General features: G+C 41.0%; 1 protein-coding gene and 2 long non-coding RNA genes across 3 annotated transcripts; 1 reads left to right on the top strand and 2 right to left on the bottom strand.

Annotated features, from left to right (window-relative positions):
• Window positions 1-2,399: 2,399 nt before the first annotated feature.
• LOC126869005 (uncharacterized) lies at window positions 2,400-4,306 on the bottom strand. Its single transcript, XR_007690782.1, has 2 exons — window positions 3,460-4,306; window positions 2,400-2,907 (listed from the first exon to the last, which is right to left on the bottom strand). It is a non-coding gene; the product is annotated as an uncharacterized LOC126869005 (long non-coding RNA).
• Window positions 4,307-5,330: 1,024 nt separating this feature from the next.
• LOC126868996 (uncharacterized) lies at window positions 5,331-6,507 on the top strand. The gene is made up of 2 exons (XM_050625067.1): window positions 5,331-5,876; window positions 5,964-6,507. The coding sequence occupies exon 2, from the start codon at window positions 5,971-5,973 to the stop codon at window positions 6,505-6,507; it is 537 nt and encodes a 178-aa protein (XP_050481024.1). The 5' UTR covers window positions 5,331-5,876; window positions 5,964-5,970.
• A 10,190-nt stretch (window positions 6,508-16,697) lies between these two features.
• Window positions 16,698-17,820, bottom strand: LOC126869010 (uncharacterized). The gene is made up of 2 exons (XR_007690805.1): window positions 17,479-17,820; window positions 16,698-17,389 (listed from the first exon to the last, which is right to left on the bottom strand). It is a non-coding gene; the product is annotated as an uncharacterized LOC126869010 (long non-coding RNA).
• Between the last annotated feature and the right edge of the window lie 44 nt (window positions 17,821-17,864).

The following is a 17,864-nucleotide window of genomic DNA, read 5'->3' as shown; positions in this document are numbered from 1 at the left end:
CGATTCCCCAAATACTCCAACTGCACGAATAGTCTCCCCAGATTTTAAAACTAAAACAAATTTACTTTTTGACTCCGGATCAGAAATCAATATCATCAAGAAGCCTGCCTTACCCGATTCAGCCACCATCAACGAGCAAGAATCAATTGAATTTCGAGGAATTTCGGCAACGAGCCTGGTCACCCTAGGGCAGACAATAATACAGGTTGCGGGCCATTCAGTTACTTTTCATGTAGTTGATGAATCATTGCTGATCGATCAAGACGGAATCTTAGGATCCGAATTTTTACAGGACGCAAAGCTCGTCTGCATTACGAGCAAAAACACATTAAATGGGAAAGTATTTACAGCCCGTTCGATACAATAATTGTGCCGAAACGAAGTTCGGTACCACGTGCAATAAATATTGAAAATCCGGAGGCAAACGAGGGATTTATTCCTAAAATTGAACAGATTAAGGGAGTCTATTTCGGAAACGCGTTTGTGAGAAATCATAAGGGACGGGGTTATCTAAAAGTAATTAATACCACATTGAGGGATTACGAATTGACCATACCTACAATGGTAATTAAAGAATTTACAATTCCCACTTCGCTCTCTCATACTACGTGCAACAATATTTCAGTATCTAAAGAAACAGGGTTCGACAAAATAATGGAATTGTTGCGACTGGAACATTTAAACATAGAAGAAAGAAGAAACGTTGAAGCACTGATACAGAAAAATCAAGACAGATTTCATCTTCCAGGCGAGACGCTGGAGGGAACAGATATATTGAAAAACGCACCAGCGCGTTCCAACGATTGATGAATTCTATATTATAAGGATTACGAGGAATATCAATCACACCGACCGGTACAATAAAGCAACTACCAACAGTCACTACATCCGCTCCGAACGAGCTCAGGGATGCGATCAGTCAAATTTCCTTCGGAAATTTGAACCCCAAGAGAGGGGGGGGGGGATGTCACGTCCCGAGCTACGCACGTGCCGTAACGAAAAAACGGAAAACCGCAATATAAAAAAAACGCGAGGGACAATTCGAATATCCAAAACGAACACACGATACAACGAAAATGGAAATTGTTTAAATAAATGTTTAATTAAATGTAGTCATATATAGAGAATTAGTATAAGAGGGCAAATAAGAGATAATAAAGTTAAAATAGGTGTTACGCCACGAGGCTTACCACAGGCTGTATTTTCTAACCGTCGCTCGCGGTCCTACAACGTCGCAGGCAGACCGTCTTATCTGCCCGCCGGATCATATACAATGTATCGACGAGAGTGTCACGTAAAATAACAAAATAAAAAAGGAATTTGAGGTAAAAAATAAAAAAAGAAAACTTTATTTTTTTCTAACATCAATACACTTTACAATCTACTTCCGAACTCTAGGCGTGACTTTCTAAGACTGACTCTTATGATTTTACTTTCGATCGGATCCGATTACTTTCTTTTGTCATCCCTCAACATCCCCACCGTCCATACATTTGCTAGGCGTACGCGATCGTTGCCACGTGCTCTTTCTTCTAGAACCTTCGGTGGAAGGACCGTTGGGATGTTGATGGTTCATTAGGCACTTCAGCGATATACATTGTCGCCGAGTGTCGCCACATCTTTATCTCTATCGTCAGTCCGTCGGATTTGAAGTATGCCGGTCGTGACAAGAGCATAGTTGTCGCCAAGCAGCGAGCTCTAGAAACGTCGATTTTTGACCGTTACGTTTTTCATACTAGAAGAGGCATACGTGATCATAGGCGCGAGCGGTGGCGTGACCCGAGCATAGTGGGGGTCGTCTTCCAAATGAGACAAAGGAATAATCGAAGGGCGTTCAGTTCCTTCTGACGAGTCTAACGTGACACTTCGACAAATCTGACGAGCAAACGAATTTATCTAGAGATATCGCAAAGTCGAGTCAAATTTCTGTAACATATTCATCATATTATTGTAAAATATATTATTCTATGTTAACCTGTTAATACAGTGTTACATTCATTAAACCACCTCTGTTATCTTAACCGAAACAGGGGAACGACTATTTCGCGGCGTCGTTTAACATAATCGTAGCGAGAATTTACGCCTCTCGCTGACGCGTTTTCCTAGCGACCGCGTCTCTCCGCGAACGGTCGTAACAGTAGGTACTCTAACGAAATAGTAAATATAAAGAGTACAACATAACCTATAATTTCATAATTCGACTAAGGATAAATTATGAAGAACCAATTAACCAAAAGTGACACGCAAAATACTTAATAAATCACGACATAATACAATATTCAATAAGGATAACCTACAATTCGACAATTTAATCAAATCTCGTAATAACTTCATGAATAATTCAAAGGAAAGGAAAAAGGAATGGAAGGATAGGAATACACATCTTTATAACAAACAGAAAATATCAAGCAATTTAATATACAGCAAATATGGACATACAAAACCACAATAAACAAAATATATCTTATATACAACTAGATATAAAATATATAAAACACCTAGGCATATTAACACACTTCAATAAACCAGGCACTATTGTCAGAATCCACACACGAAACGTCAAGATTAAAGTAAAAGGGATTCCACGAACAATACACTGGAACAAGTTAAAACTAACACAATCGAAACAGACCACAAGTACGATTTCAAGAGACAACGTAGTACGGTAGTATATGGAACAATACTGCTTGTCGAATACTGCAGATAGTGGTAACCTAAAAGGAAAAAGGAAAATTACTATGCGTGCTCTAACTATTACTTAAATATAAAATGTGTAATTCAATAAAATAATTACAAAACAGTGGAAGTGGAAAATACCTCGTGAACAATTACTCATCGTAGAAGGAAGTGTATGTGCGAAGATAGGTTATTTGTTCATACCCGTAGAACATAATCTACGACAGCCAGCTGAAACAAATGTAGGAATTAACTTTAATTGTTTCCATACAAAACATAATATTACTAAATGTTTATAACAATATTGTGCCTAAGGAAGTGTGACAGTGCTTATCGAATCATGCAGTGAAAGTTAAAAGCACCTAGTGCACAATTAATTATCGTAGAAGGAAACGTACAAGCAGGAATTTCGCAGAAACAAACTGTGGACCCACTCCGTAGAACATAATATGCGACTGTCAGCAGAAACGAATGGATAAACTAACCTCAATTGCCTTAATATATATGGAAGAAAATAATGGTATTAAAAATTTACAATTATATTTCAATTAAACTAAACGAAGCACAACAATCAATAATTGATGCTCGACAACAAACTTACAGTTCGTTAATGGAAAATAAAACCGAAAAAAATCAAGAAAATTGATGACATTATAACGAAATAACTCAGCGTTGACATAGCGGACTTTAATAAGAAGAAATAAAATCAATTAATAAATGCAGGAAGAATTAAGAAATATCTAAGATAGGTTAAGTGAGTGACAACGATAATTTACTACTCACATCGAAGAAGTTTATACAAGGGTCAACGCAGTGATGAGAAACCAACTACTAAATTGGAGTAAATGTGTACGAAGAATCGAAGTTGATATTACTGGAATGATCGAGAAGACGTGAGAAAATTGGAAAGTCAAAAATTAGTGACATTATAACAAACTATTCAACACCGACGGAATGGTCTTAGCAAACAAGAAAAGGTATCTTATAAGTTAACGAGATTTGTATGCAACCAATCATCGTTAAAGGAAATGTGCACGCAGGAACTCCACGAGAATGGGCTACGGATCCAACTTTGCAAAACATAATATACGACGGTATGAAGATATCGAAGGTAATAAATACCGAGGTAACCAATCATAACCTAAAAAGGGGAAGAATGTTGTAAACCATCTTGGAATAGAAATTGATAATAATAAGAAGCTCGTTACTCGCATCGGAAGATATACATTAAAGCCGACGCAGTTACAAGAAACCTACTACCAAAGTAAAGTGAATACTTATGGAATACTGAACCAGATACTACCGAAACAGTCAAGACGGCAACAAGAAACTGGAAAATCAAGGAAAAATTTGTGACGCCATAACAAATAATCCAACGTTGACGAAGTGGTCTTAGCAAACAAGATAGTGGACAGACTATTTTACTATACAGATATTTACAAAATATAGTGTTTTATATATGTCGGGTTTACATTAGAATTAGGGTTAGGGGCGCGAAGCGAATCTTCGTTTGGATTACACGTCGTCGTTATGCAACAGAGAAGATATTGGCTAGTGCAAATACGATTACCATAGAACCGGGCAAGTAACTGTGGTAATTAGATACTCGAGAAACTAATGACAATGATCCTAGGTTAAATAACGAATCCGCGGACAATGGGACGGTAGTCGTACGCACTCGTAAAAATCTAAGTTGGATACTGTGTTAATATTCTCTAACCGTAAGGAGTTAATCTTTTGTGTTGATGAGATCGCAAGAGAGAATTACTTTCCGTCCCGGTGATACCTCAGAGGAAAACCATGACGGGGTGTGTCTAAGGACACGAGATCATCGGATTCGTCGGGGATATCCTACGTTCGGTAAGTAAGGGAAATTGACGTTGCTGCTAATTGGCCAATCTCCATATCGGTAGTTAGAAAAGGATGCTAGCCGCCCTTGAGGGAAGGTTGCTAGTGGGAGACGTCGTTCGTGGAAAAATAGGTCTCTCCTGTCTTCCTGTAACTGGGACAAAGACTGTGTATCTGTTGACGGATTTTAGGTAACTAGATATTAGTGTTTATAACGGTCCTCGGGCTAGCCGATCACGTACTGCGGAGACGCGTCGGCATCTGGTAAACATCCTGCCCGGAGAATAGGATCTGCGTGTGGCGAGCTACGGGACAGAAACCGTTGGAATGTTTACCGCCACGTGTCGCTACAAATCTTTCTTTTAAGGAGAGCTATAGGGTTACTCAATGCCTTTGTTAGATGGAGAGTTCGTCCCGTTGACCGCGGCTACGTTCGGCGACTAATTGTCGCCTTGAACCCAAGCTCATTGTCACAAGTCTCAAACAAATACAATTGGGTAGAATGACGACAAATCGTTTAATTACAACTGTAGATTTTAATTACAATATTTTTATGGACTTTCCCGAGGTTTCAGAGGGAAGGCACCGGTGTCCTCTTATCTCCGACATATATAATAAATATAATAAAGATAATAAATTGATAGTTGTAGAAAAAAGCTGTAGTTAAAGTATAGTAAGGTATTGTAAGATTAATGGGATCACAATAAATTGATCGCTATATAGAAAATTAATAAATAAGTTTGGTACTTATTCTAATAGATTAGCTTGCGGTCAAAAATCGACGTTTCTAGAGCTCGCTGCTTGGCGACAACTATGCTCTTGTCACGACCGGCATACTTCAAATCCGACGGACTGACGACAGAGATAAAGATGTGGCGGCACTCGGCGACAATGTATATCGCTGAAGTGCCTAATGAACCATCAACATCCCAACGGTCCTTCCACCGAAGGTTCTAGAAGAAAGAGCACGTGGTAACGATCGCGGACGCCTAGCAAATGCATGGACGGTGGGGATGTTGAGGGACGACAAAAGAAAGTAATCGGATCCGATCGAAAGTAAAATCATAAGAGTCAGTCTTAGAAAGTCACGCCTAGAGTTCGGAAGTAGATTGTAAAGTGTATTGATGTTAGAAAAAAAATAAAGTTTTCTTTTTTTTTATTTTTTACCTCAAATTCCTTTTTTTTATTTTGTTATTTTACGTGACATTTTGGCGATCCTGCCAGGATAGTGAAAAGTGTTTGTTCGGAAACCAAAAGACATTCATCATCTACGGAAGATCGAATTATTTGGGACTACGGTCATCCGCAACAACAAAGTAACTATCACGAACCAAGTGAAGTAACAATAAAAGGTAAACTGAATTCCTTTGTACGTTACCGTGAAAGAAAATTTAGCTTCAGTAGCCAAGACTCGTCTTCTTCTGAAAATTATAAATCAGCGCAATAATGTCTAAGGCAAACGAATCTCAAACTTCAACCTCAACTGACCCAATGTTGCGAGCAATATGGGACAGTATTCAAAAACAGAACGAGAACATTGCCCTTTTACGAGAGGAAATGTTACGTTTGTCTATGCAAAATGACGAAGAGAACAGACACAGGGCAGCAGAAATCGAGAATCTCGGAAAAACCGTCGCAGCGCTACGGACTGGGTTCGGATCCCCTGCGACCGATGAATTTGCTTCCATTATCACCGAAGACAATGAAAGTGCGTCGACAGCAATCAATCGCACCGTGAATATGGCAAAAGCACGCAAACTCCCAGGGTTAGCAGCTCCAGACACCCCACCTGTCCACCTCGACATCGAACAACCCGAGGTGGAAGAAAGAGGCTATTTTCCGCCCGCTCCTCCCACTCTACGAGCTAAGGATGCAATACGCTACATCCCAACGCTCAACGGAGATGATGATGTAGGAGTTGAAGACTTCATCAAAGAAGTGAGAAGTATGAAGGATCGCTGTATGGAGCAGATCTATTGCTAAAAGCAATAAAAGTGGAAAAAATCGTGGGGAAAGCAGCCCAAAGTATTCGCAACATTCCTATTGAGTGTTACAGTGATCTGTACGACGCACTGAGAAATAACTTAGCAGCACAAGTGACTTCGGATGAGTACCAAGAACAATTACGAGAGTTGAGACAGGGACGCGAGGAATCAGTGCAAAGTTTTAATATTCGGTTTAGAAGAATACTCAACCGTTTACTGTACGCAGTAACCAATGAGTACCCACAACCACTAACACGTAAAACTATGACTGAAGAAATCACGAAGAAGACTGTTCGTGTGTACCTAAAGGGACTCAGACGCGACATAGGGCGAATACTATTAAGCAGTGAACCCCTGAATCTTCCGGAAGCTGAAAAAAAGGCAGCCGATGTAGAACGCTACTTGCGAGAAGAACGACAACCTAATTGGTCATGTAATCGCTTACCTTCGGTTAGTAATCGCCCCGACAACCAGCATATGCAGGTAAGACGATCTAATGTACCATCAAGATCGCCTAACACGCCAGTAGCTCAGAAACCTGCTACATTTAACCAAGTAGAAAATAGATCACCTGCTGAACGCGCGCAGATGAAGTGCTTCAAGTGCGGAAAGCTGGGACACATTGCCAACAAGTGTCAAAATTTTCTACCACCGAGCCAGCGCGATCGACCACCCGCAAGGATTCAGGCAGTCCAGGAATGGGACGAAATACAGGAAACAACATCGAACCAGGAGATGGACAAACCGTACGAGACATACGAGTCAACATCGCCACGGGAAGATTACTCGCAATACCTTTGTCAACCCGAACCGAAGAGCGAGTATTTCTGGTCGACACAGGAGCAGGGATAAACCTGGTGAAACGTAACAAAACTGTCAACGCGATACAAATAGGGCCTAAACAAAAATTTTCTATGGGACGAGACAAATACGAAACTAACGAATACGTAACGAAACGAATTTTTGGACAAAATCACATTTTTCACATAGTACCGAACAATTTCCCTATTATCGAAGACCTTTCCTTGGAAATTTTGGGAACATCCTCTAGTACCTTAGCCTAGATTTTATTATAGTTGTAATTGCTTAAGATTTGTAATAAGCGAGATTGGGTTCGAGGTGACAATCGGTCGCTGAACGTAGCCACGGTCACGGGATGGATGTTTTATCTAACGGAGGTCTGGAGTGATTGTATGTGTTTTCCGAGAAATGTGGTTGTGGCGGCATGCGGCCTCGAGAGCGGGCCGAGCCACGTGTGATGTTGCCTCGGAGGTGCCGATGCAATGGGACATACATTGTATTAGTAATCAAAACTCCAGGCAGAAACTGCCTAGCAACGGCGTTTGGAACTTTCTCGATGCTTCCAACGAGTGTGCCTAGCAACGGCGTTTGGAACCTTCTCGATGCTTCCAAACGGGTATAGAAAACAAAATGCAATCGTACAGGGAGAAAAATCTCCACGAGGCTGGCATTCTTGCGATTGCCTTGGAGAGTGATACGTCGAGCATTTTCGACGATCGCATTTGCGTCTAAGTTAGTTTCGCTTAGTAAGGAGTTATCCCGGTGACCGTGGATTCGTTTGAACTCAAACATTGCTAATAGTATTATTTAATTTAATTATTCGTAGATCGTATTATTCATTAGGCTTAGTGTTTGTTAGACTTATTATTAGTTGTACTTATTATTTGTTAAGCTTAGTGATAGACCTGTATATACGTGTAAATAAAATCTCGGCTTTGTGAAACGATGGCTAGTCCACATGAAGAGTCGTCGCGCACCCAAAATTCGAATCGTGATCCGACATCAGAAGTGGGATTAGAACCGTTTAAAGTGCTACAAGAGCAAATGGTCCTTATGCGCGAGTTAATTCAGACGCTAGCGCACAAACCGGGGGAGCAAAGACCGAATACGGAATCTAAGGATGCAACGTTACCACGTTTTGACCCCGAAGGCGCGGGCGCCGATCCATCCGCGTGGTGCTCTCATGCTGAGAGACCTCTGATTTTGAAAGACCACCCGATGCAAGATAGTGCGTTACTTTCCGCTCTAAATCGCGCCCTAAGGGGTTCTGCTGCGCATTGGCTTTCACAAATGGTGCGCGGTGGAAAGCTTACCTGGCCAACGTTTAAGGAACAATTTCTTTCGCGTTTTGGTGGCAGAGAGACAGCCGCTTCGGCGTTAATAAGGATATCCAGAGAACGACCGTCGGAGACTGAATCCCCGGGAGCGTACGGTAGTCGCCTCCGCTCCATGCTGCAGATGAAGTTGCAAGATCTAACGATGCCCGAAGTGATCAATGCCCTCGCCCTTTATATACTGAGTTCACAAGATCGACGCTTTCGGCGACTAACGCTCGCGAATAATATTAGGACGGAGGACCAATTTCATGATGAAATGAGGATTCTCCCTTACAACGATCAACCGACATTTTCGCCAAGAAATTCACTAACGGAACCTGAAGCTAAACGAAGCAGGCTATCAGTTCCTCGGATTAAGTGCTACCGCTGTGGTGCTCACGGACATAGGAGAACGGAGTCTCGCCTGCAAACACAAACGGGGAAGGAGCAGGATATACGAAACCCGAAGGAAAAACGATCAGTCGCATCGTCGAAGGTGACCTGCTTCAAATGCCACGAGGAGGGACATATCGCGCCTAATTGCCCATCATCGCGGAAAAGAAACTACGATTCCATTGACGAACGCCGGATCGACTCCTGTGTAGTGGAAGCTCCGGCTGGTAGATTAAGCCATCTGGGTGAGTCGTATCCATTTTACTTTGATTCTGGGGCCGAGTGTTCGTTAATCAAAGAGTCCCTAGCCTCGAAATTTTCGGGTAAAAGAATAACCGATGTGGTAGTGATGCGGGGGATCGGGAATACTTGTATTAAGAGTACACTTCAGATTTTGTCCACTGTTTGTATTAACGGTCTTACATTGGAGATAGTTTTTCATGTCCTTGCTGACGATTACCTAAAATACGACATCATGATTGGTCGCGAGATTTTGAGCCAGGGATTCGACGTAAATATCACGCAAAATAGCCTCGTTATTTGTAAAACAAAGGTCGTTAAGGCTTGTGGTAAAGTCGCGGAAGATGCGGTCAACATTAACGAGGTTGACACTGATGTGATCGGTAACGATAAAGATCGATTAATCTCTGTTCTCGAAAAATTTAAAGAATCATTCATTACGGGTTTCCCGCGTACTCGCGTCAGTACGGGCCAGTTGGAAATACGGCTAATTGATCCCAACGTCACCGTGCAGAGAAGCCCTTACAGGCTTAGCGAGGAAGAGCGAAGAATAGTACGCGAGAGAATAGACGAATTTCCCTATTATCGAAGACGGAATCATTGGGCTACCATGTTTAGAGAAGTACAACTATTCAATATCCAATGACAAAATCCGATTAAACGACAAAACCATTTTATTTCAGAAACCAATACATTTGACTCCTGGAGAAAACAGAGTTCAAACAATCTATTTGGAAGGCAAACCAACTAAAGTATGTTTTATCAACACTGGTGAGCAAAACGTTGAAATTTCTAGCAATATTCAAAATTCTCATGACTTTTCCAACGTATCAAAACTAAAAAGCCTAATGAGAACAGATCACATTGAAAAACCAATCCGTGAATCCATCGAAAAGATTATCCTTCATTATATTGACATCTTTAATTTAGAAACCGATCTTTTACCCTGTACTAATTTAACTCAGTACACAATTTCGTTAACCAAAGACAAAATTATTAACACACGATCGTATAGACGTATAGACAAATAGGAGACATGTTGAAGAAAAATATTATAGAAGAATCCGAATCTCCTTATAACTCTCCGGTATGGGTAGTTCCGAAAAAATTAGACGCCTCAGGAAAACAGAAATGGAGGATAGTTATCGATTTCAGGAAACTAAATGAACTCACAGAACAAGACGCTTACCCTTTACCTGATATAGACGACATTTTAACACAACTAGGAAACGCAAAATTCTTTTCGGCACTTGATTTATCCTCAGGATTCCATCAAATTCCAATGAACGAGAAATCTAAAAAATATACCGCTTTTTCGACACCGCAAGGGCATTTTCATTTCAATCGAATGCCATTCGGACTTAAAAACGCACCCGCTACCTTTCAAAGATTAATGGACAGAGCCTTGGCTGGACTTGTAGGAAAATACTGCTTTGTTTATTTGGATGACATAGTGATATTCGGAAAAACGATTCAAGAACATAACGAAAACCTCACGATAGTATTTCAGAGACTCAGAGAATTAGGACTTAAATTGCAACCGGACAAATGTGAATTCGTACAACCGGAATTAGAATACTTAGGCCATGTAGTTTCATCCTAAGGAGTCAAACCAAACCCCAAGAAATTAGACGCTGTAAAAAACTTTCGATTACCCCGCAATGCCACGGACGTGAAATCATTCTTAGGTTTAGCAGGTTATTATCGCAAATTTATTCGAAACTTTTCCAAAATCGCGAAAAGCCTTACAGACTTAACAAAAAAGGACACACCATTCCATTGGACTGACAAACACCAGATTAGCTTTGATACTTTAAAAGACAAACTCTGTAATTTCCCAATATTAGCTTATCCAGACTTTAACAAAACCTTTACCTTAACTACCGACGCAAGTAACGAAGGACTAGGAGCAATACTGTCGCAAGACGGTCATCCTTGTTGTTACATTTCAAGAACACTGAATCCACCCGAACGAAACTATACCACGACAGAAAAGGAACTCTTAGCCATCTTATGGGCCGTGAAAAGATTAAGACAATATTTGTTAGGACCGTTTTTCATTATTTGTTCATTATTCGAACCGACCACCAAGCTCTTAAGTGGCTACACAATTGCAAAGACCCTTCTAGCAGACTGATTCGTTGGAGACTTAGACTCGAAGAATATGACTATGAAATCGAATATACAAAGGATAAAGATAACACAGCTGCAGACGCTTTATCTAGAGTTCACGCAGTAACTCGCGACGAAGTAGTTAACCTCGACCTAGTAATTGATCACACTAATTCATTCAACGCATGGAAAGACAACAACGAGAATCCGAAACTCTTAGAAATTAAACCAAATGACCAAACATTTTACCAATTAACTCGAAACGACTTAGGAGAATACGACGAGACACTTTGGATCAGAAGACTTTACAAAATTCTTAAAGATACAACAAAAATCGGCATAGGAAATAACGATTTCACTGAATTAGAGAAAACACAGATTAAACTCATGCTAATATATTTTAACGACACGTACAAGAAAATTACTTATGCACTTAATCCCATCTTAAAACTAGACGAAAACGAAATAATACAAGCAATAAAGGAAAACCATAACGACACCGTAGGACATTTAGGGATACAGAAAACGTATCAACGGATCAAGGATAAATTCAAAATTTCCGGACTTTTAGAAAGAGTAGAAAACTTTGTGAAAACATGCGACACATGTCAAAAGGAGAAACTAACACGTATCAGACCCAAAGAATCCCCACAAATCTCAGACACGCCACTTAACCCTAACGACAAAATCGCTATGGACATCATAGGACCGATGACGAAAACCAAACGCGGAAACCAATACATACTTTCAATACACGATGAACTTACGAAATATCTGATACTAGTTCCCCTTAAAACGCAACGAACTGAATCCATAATTAACGCGCTTATTGAACACTATATTTACATATTTTCGGCACCAAAAACGATCCTAACAGATCAGGGACAAAATTTTGTTAGTGATTTAATGACGAAATTTGAAGAACCTTTTAAAATCAAACACATCAAAACAACTTCATTTCACCCACAAAGTAACGGATCCCTCGAAAGAACGCATGCCTCAGTTAAAGATTTAATTCGTACTGCATTACACGACAATGACAAAGAATGGGATGAAGTACTTAATTTCATTTGTTTAGGGTACAACACCGCGAAACATGAAGGAACAGGATTCTCTCCCTTTGAATTGACCTTTGGGCGAAAAGCTAACTTACCTTCCGCAATATCCAAATTTCCCACACTTACCTATGATGATATGTACTCACTTTGACAAAAACAGTTGAATAAATATTGGGAAACAGCTCACAAAACACTTATTCAGAATAAACAACGATACAAGCGGGACCAAGAAAGAAAGATTGTTAAAACTCAGACTGTGTTTAGGAAAGGAGACTTTGTTTTAATTCACAACGACCATAAAAGAGATAAGTTGGACATTGAATGGTTAGGACCCTACAGGATTAACGATGTGAAAACTCCTTATTACATTATTTCTATCGACAATGCTAAGAAAAAGATACATGGTAACCGATTGAAAGCGTACTTTTTTCAGGATAATGCTGACCCTAGCACTAGTAACAATACCCTTAATTAGTTGCCTTAAATTCACGGGATAGGAATTACGCTTTGTAAACAAACCCAACCAATTCACGATCGAAAACTACAACATGATTACGCCTCTGAAATTATTAGCTTCTCGAACACTAACAAATATTGTAAAATTGCTATATTTAAGATTAACGAAATAACTTTTGTACCATCACATGCAGAAAATCAATTCATAGCGATCCCTGAAAAAAAAAGCGTAAACATATCCTTTGATCTACATTTAAATAACTCCATTCTACTACGATCTTAGAGGACCAAGATCAATCTAACCAGGGGGGTATGTCACGACCGGCATACTTCAAATCCGACGGACTGACGATAGAGATAAAGATGTGGCGACACTCGGCGACAATGTATATCGCTGAAGTGTCTAATGAACCATCAACATCCCAACGGTCCTTCCACCGAAGGGTCTAGAAGAAAGAGCACGTGGTAACGATCGCGGACGCCTAGCAAATGCATGGACGGTGGGGATGTTGAGGGACGACAAAAGAAAGTAATCGGATCCGATCGAAAGTAAAATCATAAGAGTCAGTCTTAGAAAGTCACGCCTAGAGTTCGGAAGTAGATTGTAAAGTGTATTGATGTTAGAAAAAAAATAAAGTTTTCTTTTTTTTTATTTTTTACCTCAAATTCCTTTTTTTTATTTTGTTATTTTACGTGACACTGGCATTCGTGCGATTGCCTTGGAGAGTGACACATCGAGCATTTTCAACAATCGTATTTTGCGCCTAAGATTAGTTTACGCTTAGTAAAGAGTTATCCCGTTGACCGTGGATTCGTTTGAACCCAAAAACATTGTTAATAGTGTTCATTAAACTTCTTATTCGTAAATCATATTATTCATTACACTTACTATTCGTTAAACTTATTATTCATTAGACTTATTATCTGTTAAACTTAATTATTCGTATAATTTATTATTCACTAACTTCATTGTTCATCAAACTTATTATTTGTTAAGCTTTGTGATAGTCTTGTATATACGTGTAAATATAATCTCGGCTTTGTGAAACGATGGCTAATCCACGTGAAGAGTTGTTGGCCCAAAATTCCAAACCCGACAAATATTTATTATAAAAATAGCTGTTGTCGTGGTTGGGTTATGTAATAATAAGCGTTAATAAGAAATGCATATGTCGGACTAGAAATTGGGAATTAAATTGAAACAGTGATTTTGTTTAGCAGTATTATTCTGTCACAGAGAAAGTGGATGAATCATTGGTATTGATGGGATTTGCGTCATCCAAAAAAAAAAAAAAAAAAATTTCTTTTATAATATAATGATTAAAGTGAGTTAGAAAGAGTAATAAATATCGAAATAAAGTGTTAGTCATTGGAGCTTATGTATAAACGAGCGGTAATGGTTAAAATCGGAAACATATTAGGATTTGACAATTGTGAATAAAAGAAATAGTTATTGAGAAATGTTACGTTGGTATGATCGCTATTATTATTATATTATTATTTTTGAGCTATGTGTGTTTTCTGAAACTATCCAAGAAGAGTCCACGCCATGGTGGACCAGGAGGGAGTTGGTGATGTGGACAAGGATATGAACCCAATCCTGAGAAAGGGCAATTATGAATATTGGAAGACGATGACGGAAGCCTCGTTGGTTTTCCTGGGCTGCTGGGATGCAGTAGAACCAGGATTTACGGCAGCAGAAAAGTTGAGACCAGACTGCATGAAAATGGACAACAAAGCACGTGCATACATTTTCCAGCATGTTCGCCCCGAGTATCTCGAGGACATTAGGACCTTGAAAACAGCGAAGGAATGCTGGAAAGCACTAGAAGACGTCCACGTCGATGGACATCGGAACTGAGAACTATGGAGAAGAACCCCAGCATAGATATCTCCACATACTGCGGAAGGATCCAGGACCTGTGCGATAAGTTGTCCAGTGTAGGTATAAAAATTGAGGACCACGTTATGGCATGTTTCCTTTTAGCCGGCCTCGTGGCGGATCCAAATTACGCGACGTACTTCAGAGCAACAAAGATCGATAAAGATCTAATCGCGAGGGTCGTGAAGTTCGATCTTCTACTCGAAGAAAGAAGACGGTGGACTCAGCCGAGAAAAACAGCGCAATGATGGGATCAGCTACGCACACTTGAGATAGGGCATGATGTGTGGAAATCAATAAATAGTGGAGTGTTAGAACCTAGAACCGTCCTACTGAACGCTCGTGGTAGAGCTGCCTCCATCAGTATTACAACCCTCTACACTCGCCGTTCTTGGGATGAGCCTAACTTGAAGAAGTTGGAAAGCATCCACGAGCGGGCGGGAAACGGTGAACGGAGAAACAGTTCGTGTCCTACCCAACGCGGACCGCTTAGAGGAGATAGTTCAGTTGACAGCGGAGTTAGCTGCACTAGAGGAGATGGACAAGGCAGCTCCCATTCCTCAAACAAGTTCCGATACTGGCACCCGAACTTCCGAGGGGGCAAAGGTGGTGGTGGAGAAGGAATCGGGCGGTGGAAAGAAATTGCCTCCTACTATCGGGAAGTTGTTAACGAAACTATCAGAAGTGGAGGGCAGACCACAAGAGGAGAAGAGTCCCGCCCCCAAACCGGGCGGAGAAAACAAAGGAGGGCACGACGGAAGGGGAGAGCAAGGGCGTAAAAAGGAGTGAAGCCGGCAGCCTCGATCACTTCTACAGTGACGAATAGGCTCGAGGCGTTGGAAGAGCACGATGACTTTCTTATTATGTTGAGACGCGATGAATTACCCCCGCATGATCACTGCGACGGTTGTGACTTGGGCAGCGGCGCACTAGAGGACAATCTACACATGTTGATATTTATCTGCGCACCGCATCTGAGGCGTAGTCTGTACGTGAAGGCTTGCACTATTCGTGCCCTGACGGCCAAGGCTTGCCGCCACGGTGTACAAAAATATCTGAAGGCCAGGACCGGATTGCTGAAGATCGGAGGAGAGAGAATAAGTGTTAGTTGGCGCGCGGAATGTTATTGGGAGTTGAGTTATGGTTATTTACCTTATAAAGATGTCAAAGACTTGATTCCGGAAGTAGCAAGTGGCTATGTTCACCGATAGATCTTGGGGGTCCTATGGGACGGGATAACTACCTGACGTTAATAGAGGAGGAGGTTACTCGATTTATGGAAACTGAATGGCAGGTACCAGACAACATCCTGACCATAGACGACTGGGTAAGGACTGGTAAATGGTTAGAGGGAAAGAGTGAATCGGAGATGAGTACAGTGGTGCACGTAGATGGAAAGAGGGTGAAAACGGGGAAGATGAAGGGGGTAATGGGCATTTACTGGTCCGACAGCGATGCGGCTAGAGATTTGGTCACGGCGAGCAGGGAAACCATGAACGTCCTTCAGAAGAGCGAGGGTGGGAAGATAGGGCCTGCCGCCAAGACCGGCAACTCGGTCAACCTGAACTACCTGATGATGAAAGATGAACTATCCGAGTGAGGTGCTGGAGAGAGGGTTGCACGGGAGTAAATTAAGCACGTTGTTCGCGGATGAGTTTGGGAACGAGGCAATTGACATGAATTTAATCGATGCGGCGAGAAATTTCCGTAGGAAAGGGGAACTTTCCGTATGGAAAGTGCCCCTTCATCAAGGAGGCTTTGATCAGCATCAGAGCAAGGCGGTGATAGCGGTGACGCTGTTTTGCATAGGCAGACATTTTTTAAAATTTGTGCCTCAAATAAGAATAGTTATTTATATAGTCAGGCTCATCTTGTCAAGGGGAAAGAGGATAAATTTCTTTATCACTGACAGGGCTAAGCATGCAGTACCTAAAAATTAAATAAATTTAATGTTTGATTAAATTTGTAGAAGAACTTAGTAACATTAAAGCAAAGTTGTAACAGTATCATTTTGATTAAAGTGTAAGCAGTTAATCTAAGATATAGTAGTATGGTTTGAGAATTTATAATGAAGAGTAAAATAGGTATAGATAAACATTGGCTCACCTTACCAGGGTGATATGCCTTTTTTCGCGAGGAGGGAAAAATGCAAATTACGCATACCCAGTGACCCGCGTCATTGGGTTAAGTGGGACTCAGCAGATGGTTGCCATACCGACTAAAAACCTCTCCTCTAACCGCTCTTCTTGTAGTACAGGTACCAACCCCGGAACTGCCTTTAGGCATTACTTCAGGGTTGGCCCTAACTTCCACGCTTCCTTCGCTACATCTTATCCATTACTATCTCTGTAAGTTCCTATTCTTCTTCTCCTTTATACATCCATCTCCTGTTTCTGTCTCGCCTTCATAATTCTTCTGCACAGTGCCTGGAATTTATTCTAGTTGTCCTCTTTCTTAATTACCTCCTCAATAACATTTCCCCTCGTCAATGTCGTGCCAACATAGCTCTCCAGTTCGGTCCTATCGAGGACCCACCTAGGGCAGTGAAACAACGCATGCTCCGCGTCGTCTACTTCCGTGTCGCAATCCCAGTACCTGGAGTGAACCTCTTTGTTGATCATCCTGCGATACACCCGTAGGTGCCCAGTCAACAGTTGCATCGTTCAATATGTCTTTTGTATTTCTTTTACGTACAAGCGTCATTTACTAACTTCTTCGTCCAATTATCTTCTCCGTACACACTCCATTTATCCCTCTACCTGTCGTCCCCCATCCTTTCCATAAAATTTTGAGCAATTTCTGCTCTAGACCCGTCAATATGCACAGCGCTGCACGCGACACAGTTCTGTAGGCCATAGACGATCTTATAAGTGCGGCCCTTTGTCTCCTCTTCAAGATGTTTCTATTCCTCTTGGTCAACAGCGCTTTGGCCCATACCGGGGACGTATAAAGCACCACCGACTCCCATACTCCATAGTAAAGCTTCCTGACTGAGCTAATGTGACCAGGGTGATATGCCTGATAGTTATTTATTTATAGGGCTGCAGTGACATTCCTTAAATTAAATTTAATTAATTACATTGAATAATATTGAATG

Source organism: Bombus huntii, chromosome 8 (assembly GCF_024542735.1).
Source record: "Bombus huntii isolate Logan2020A chromosome 8, iyBomHunt1.1, whole genome shotgun sequence".
In the NCBI taxonomy this organism is placed as follows: domain Eukaryota; kingdom Metazoa; phylum Arthropoda; class Insecta; order Hymenoptera; family Apidae; genus Bombus; species Bombus huntii.
The sequence above is the reverse complement of the archived record's forward strand: the minus strand, read 5'-3'. Positions and strand labels throughout refer to the sequence as shown.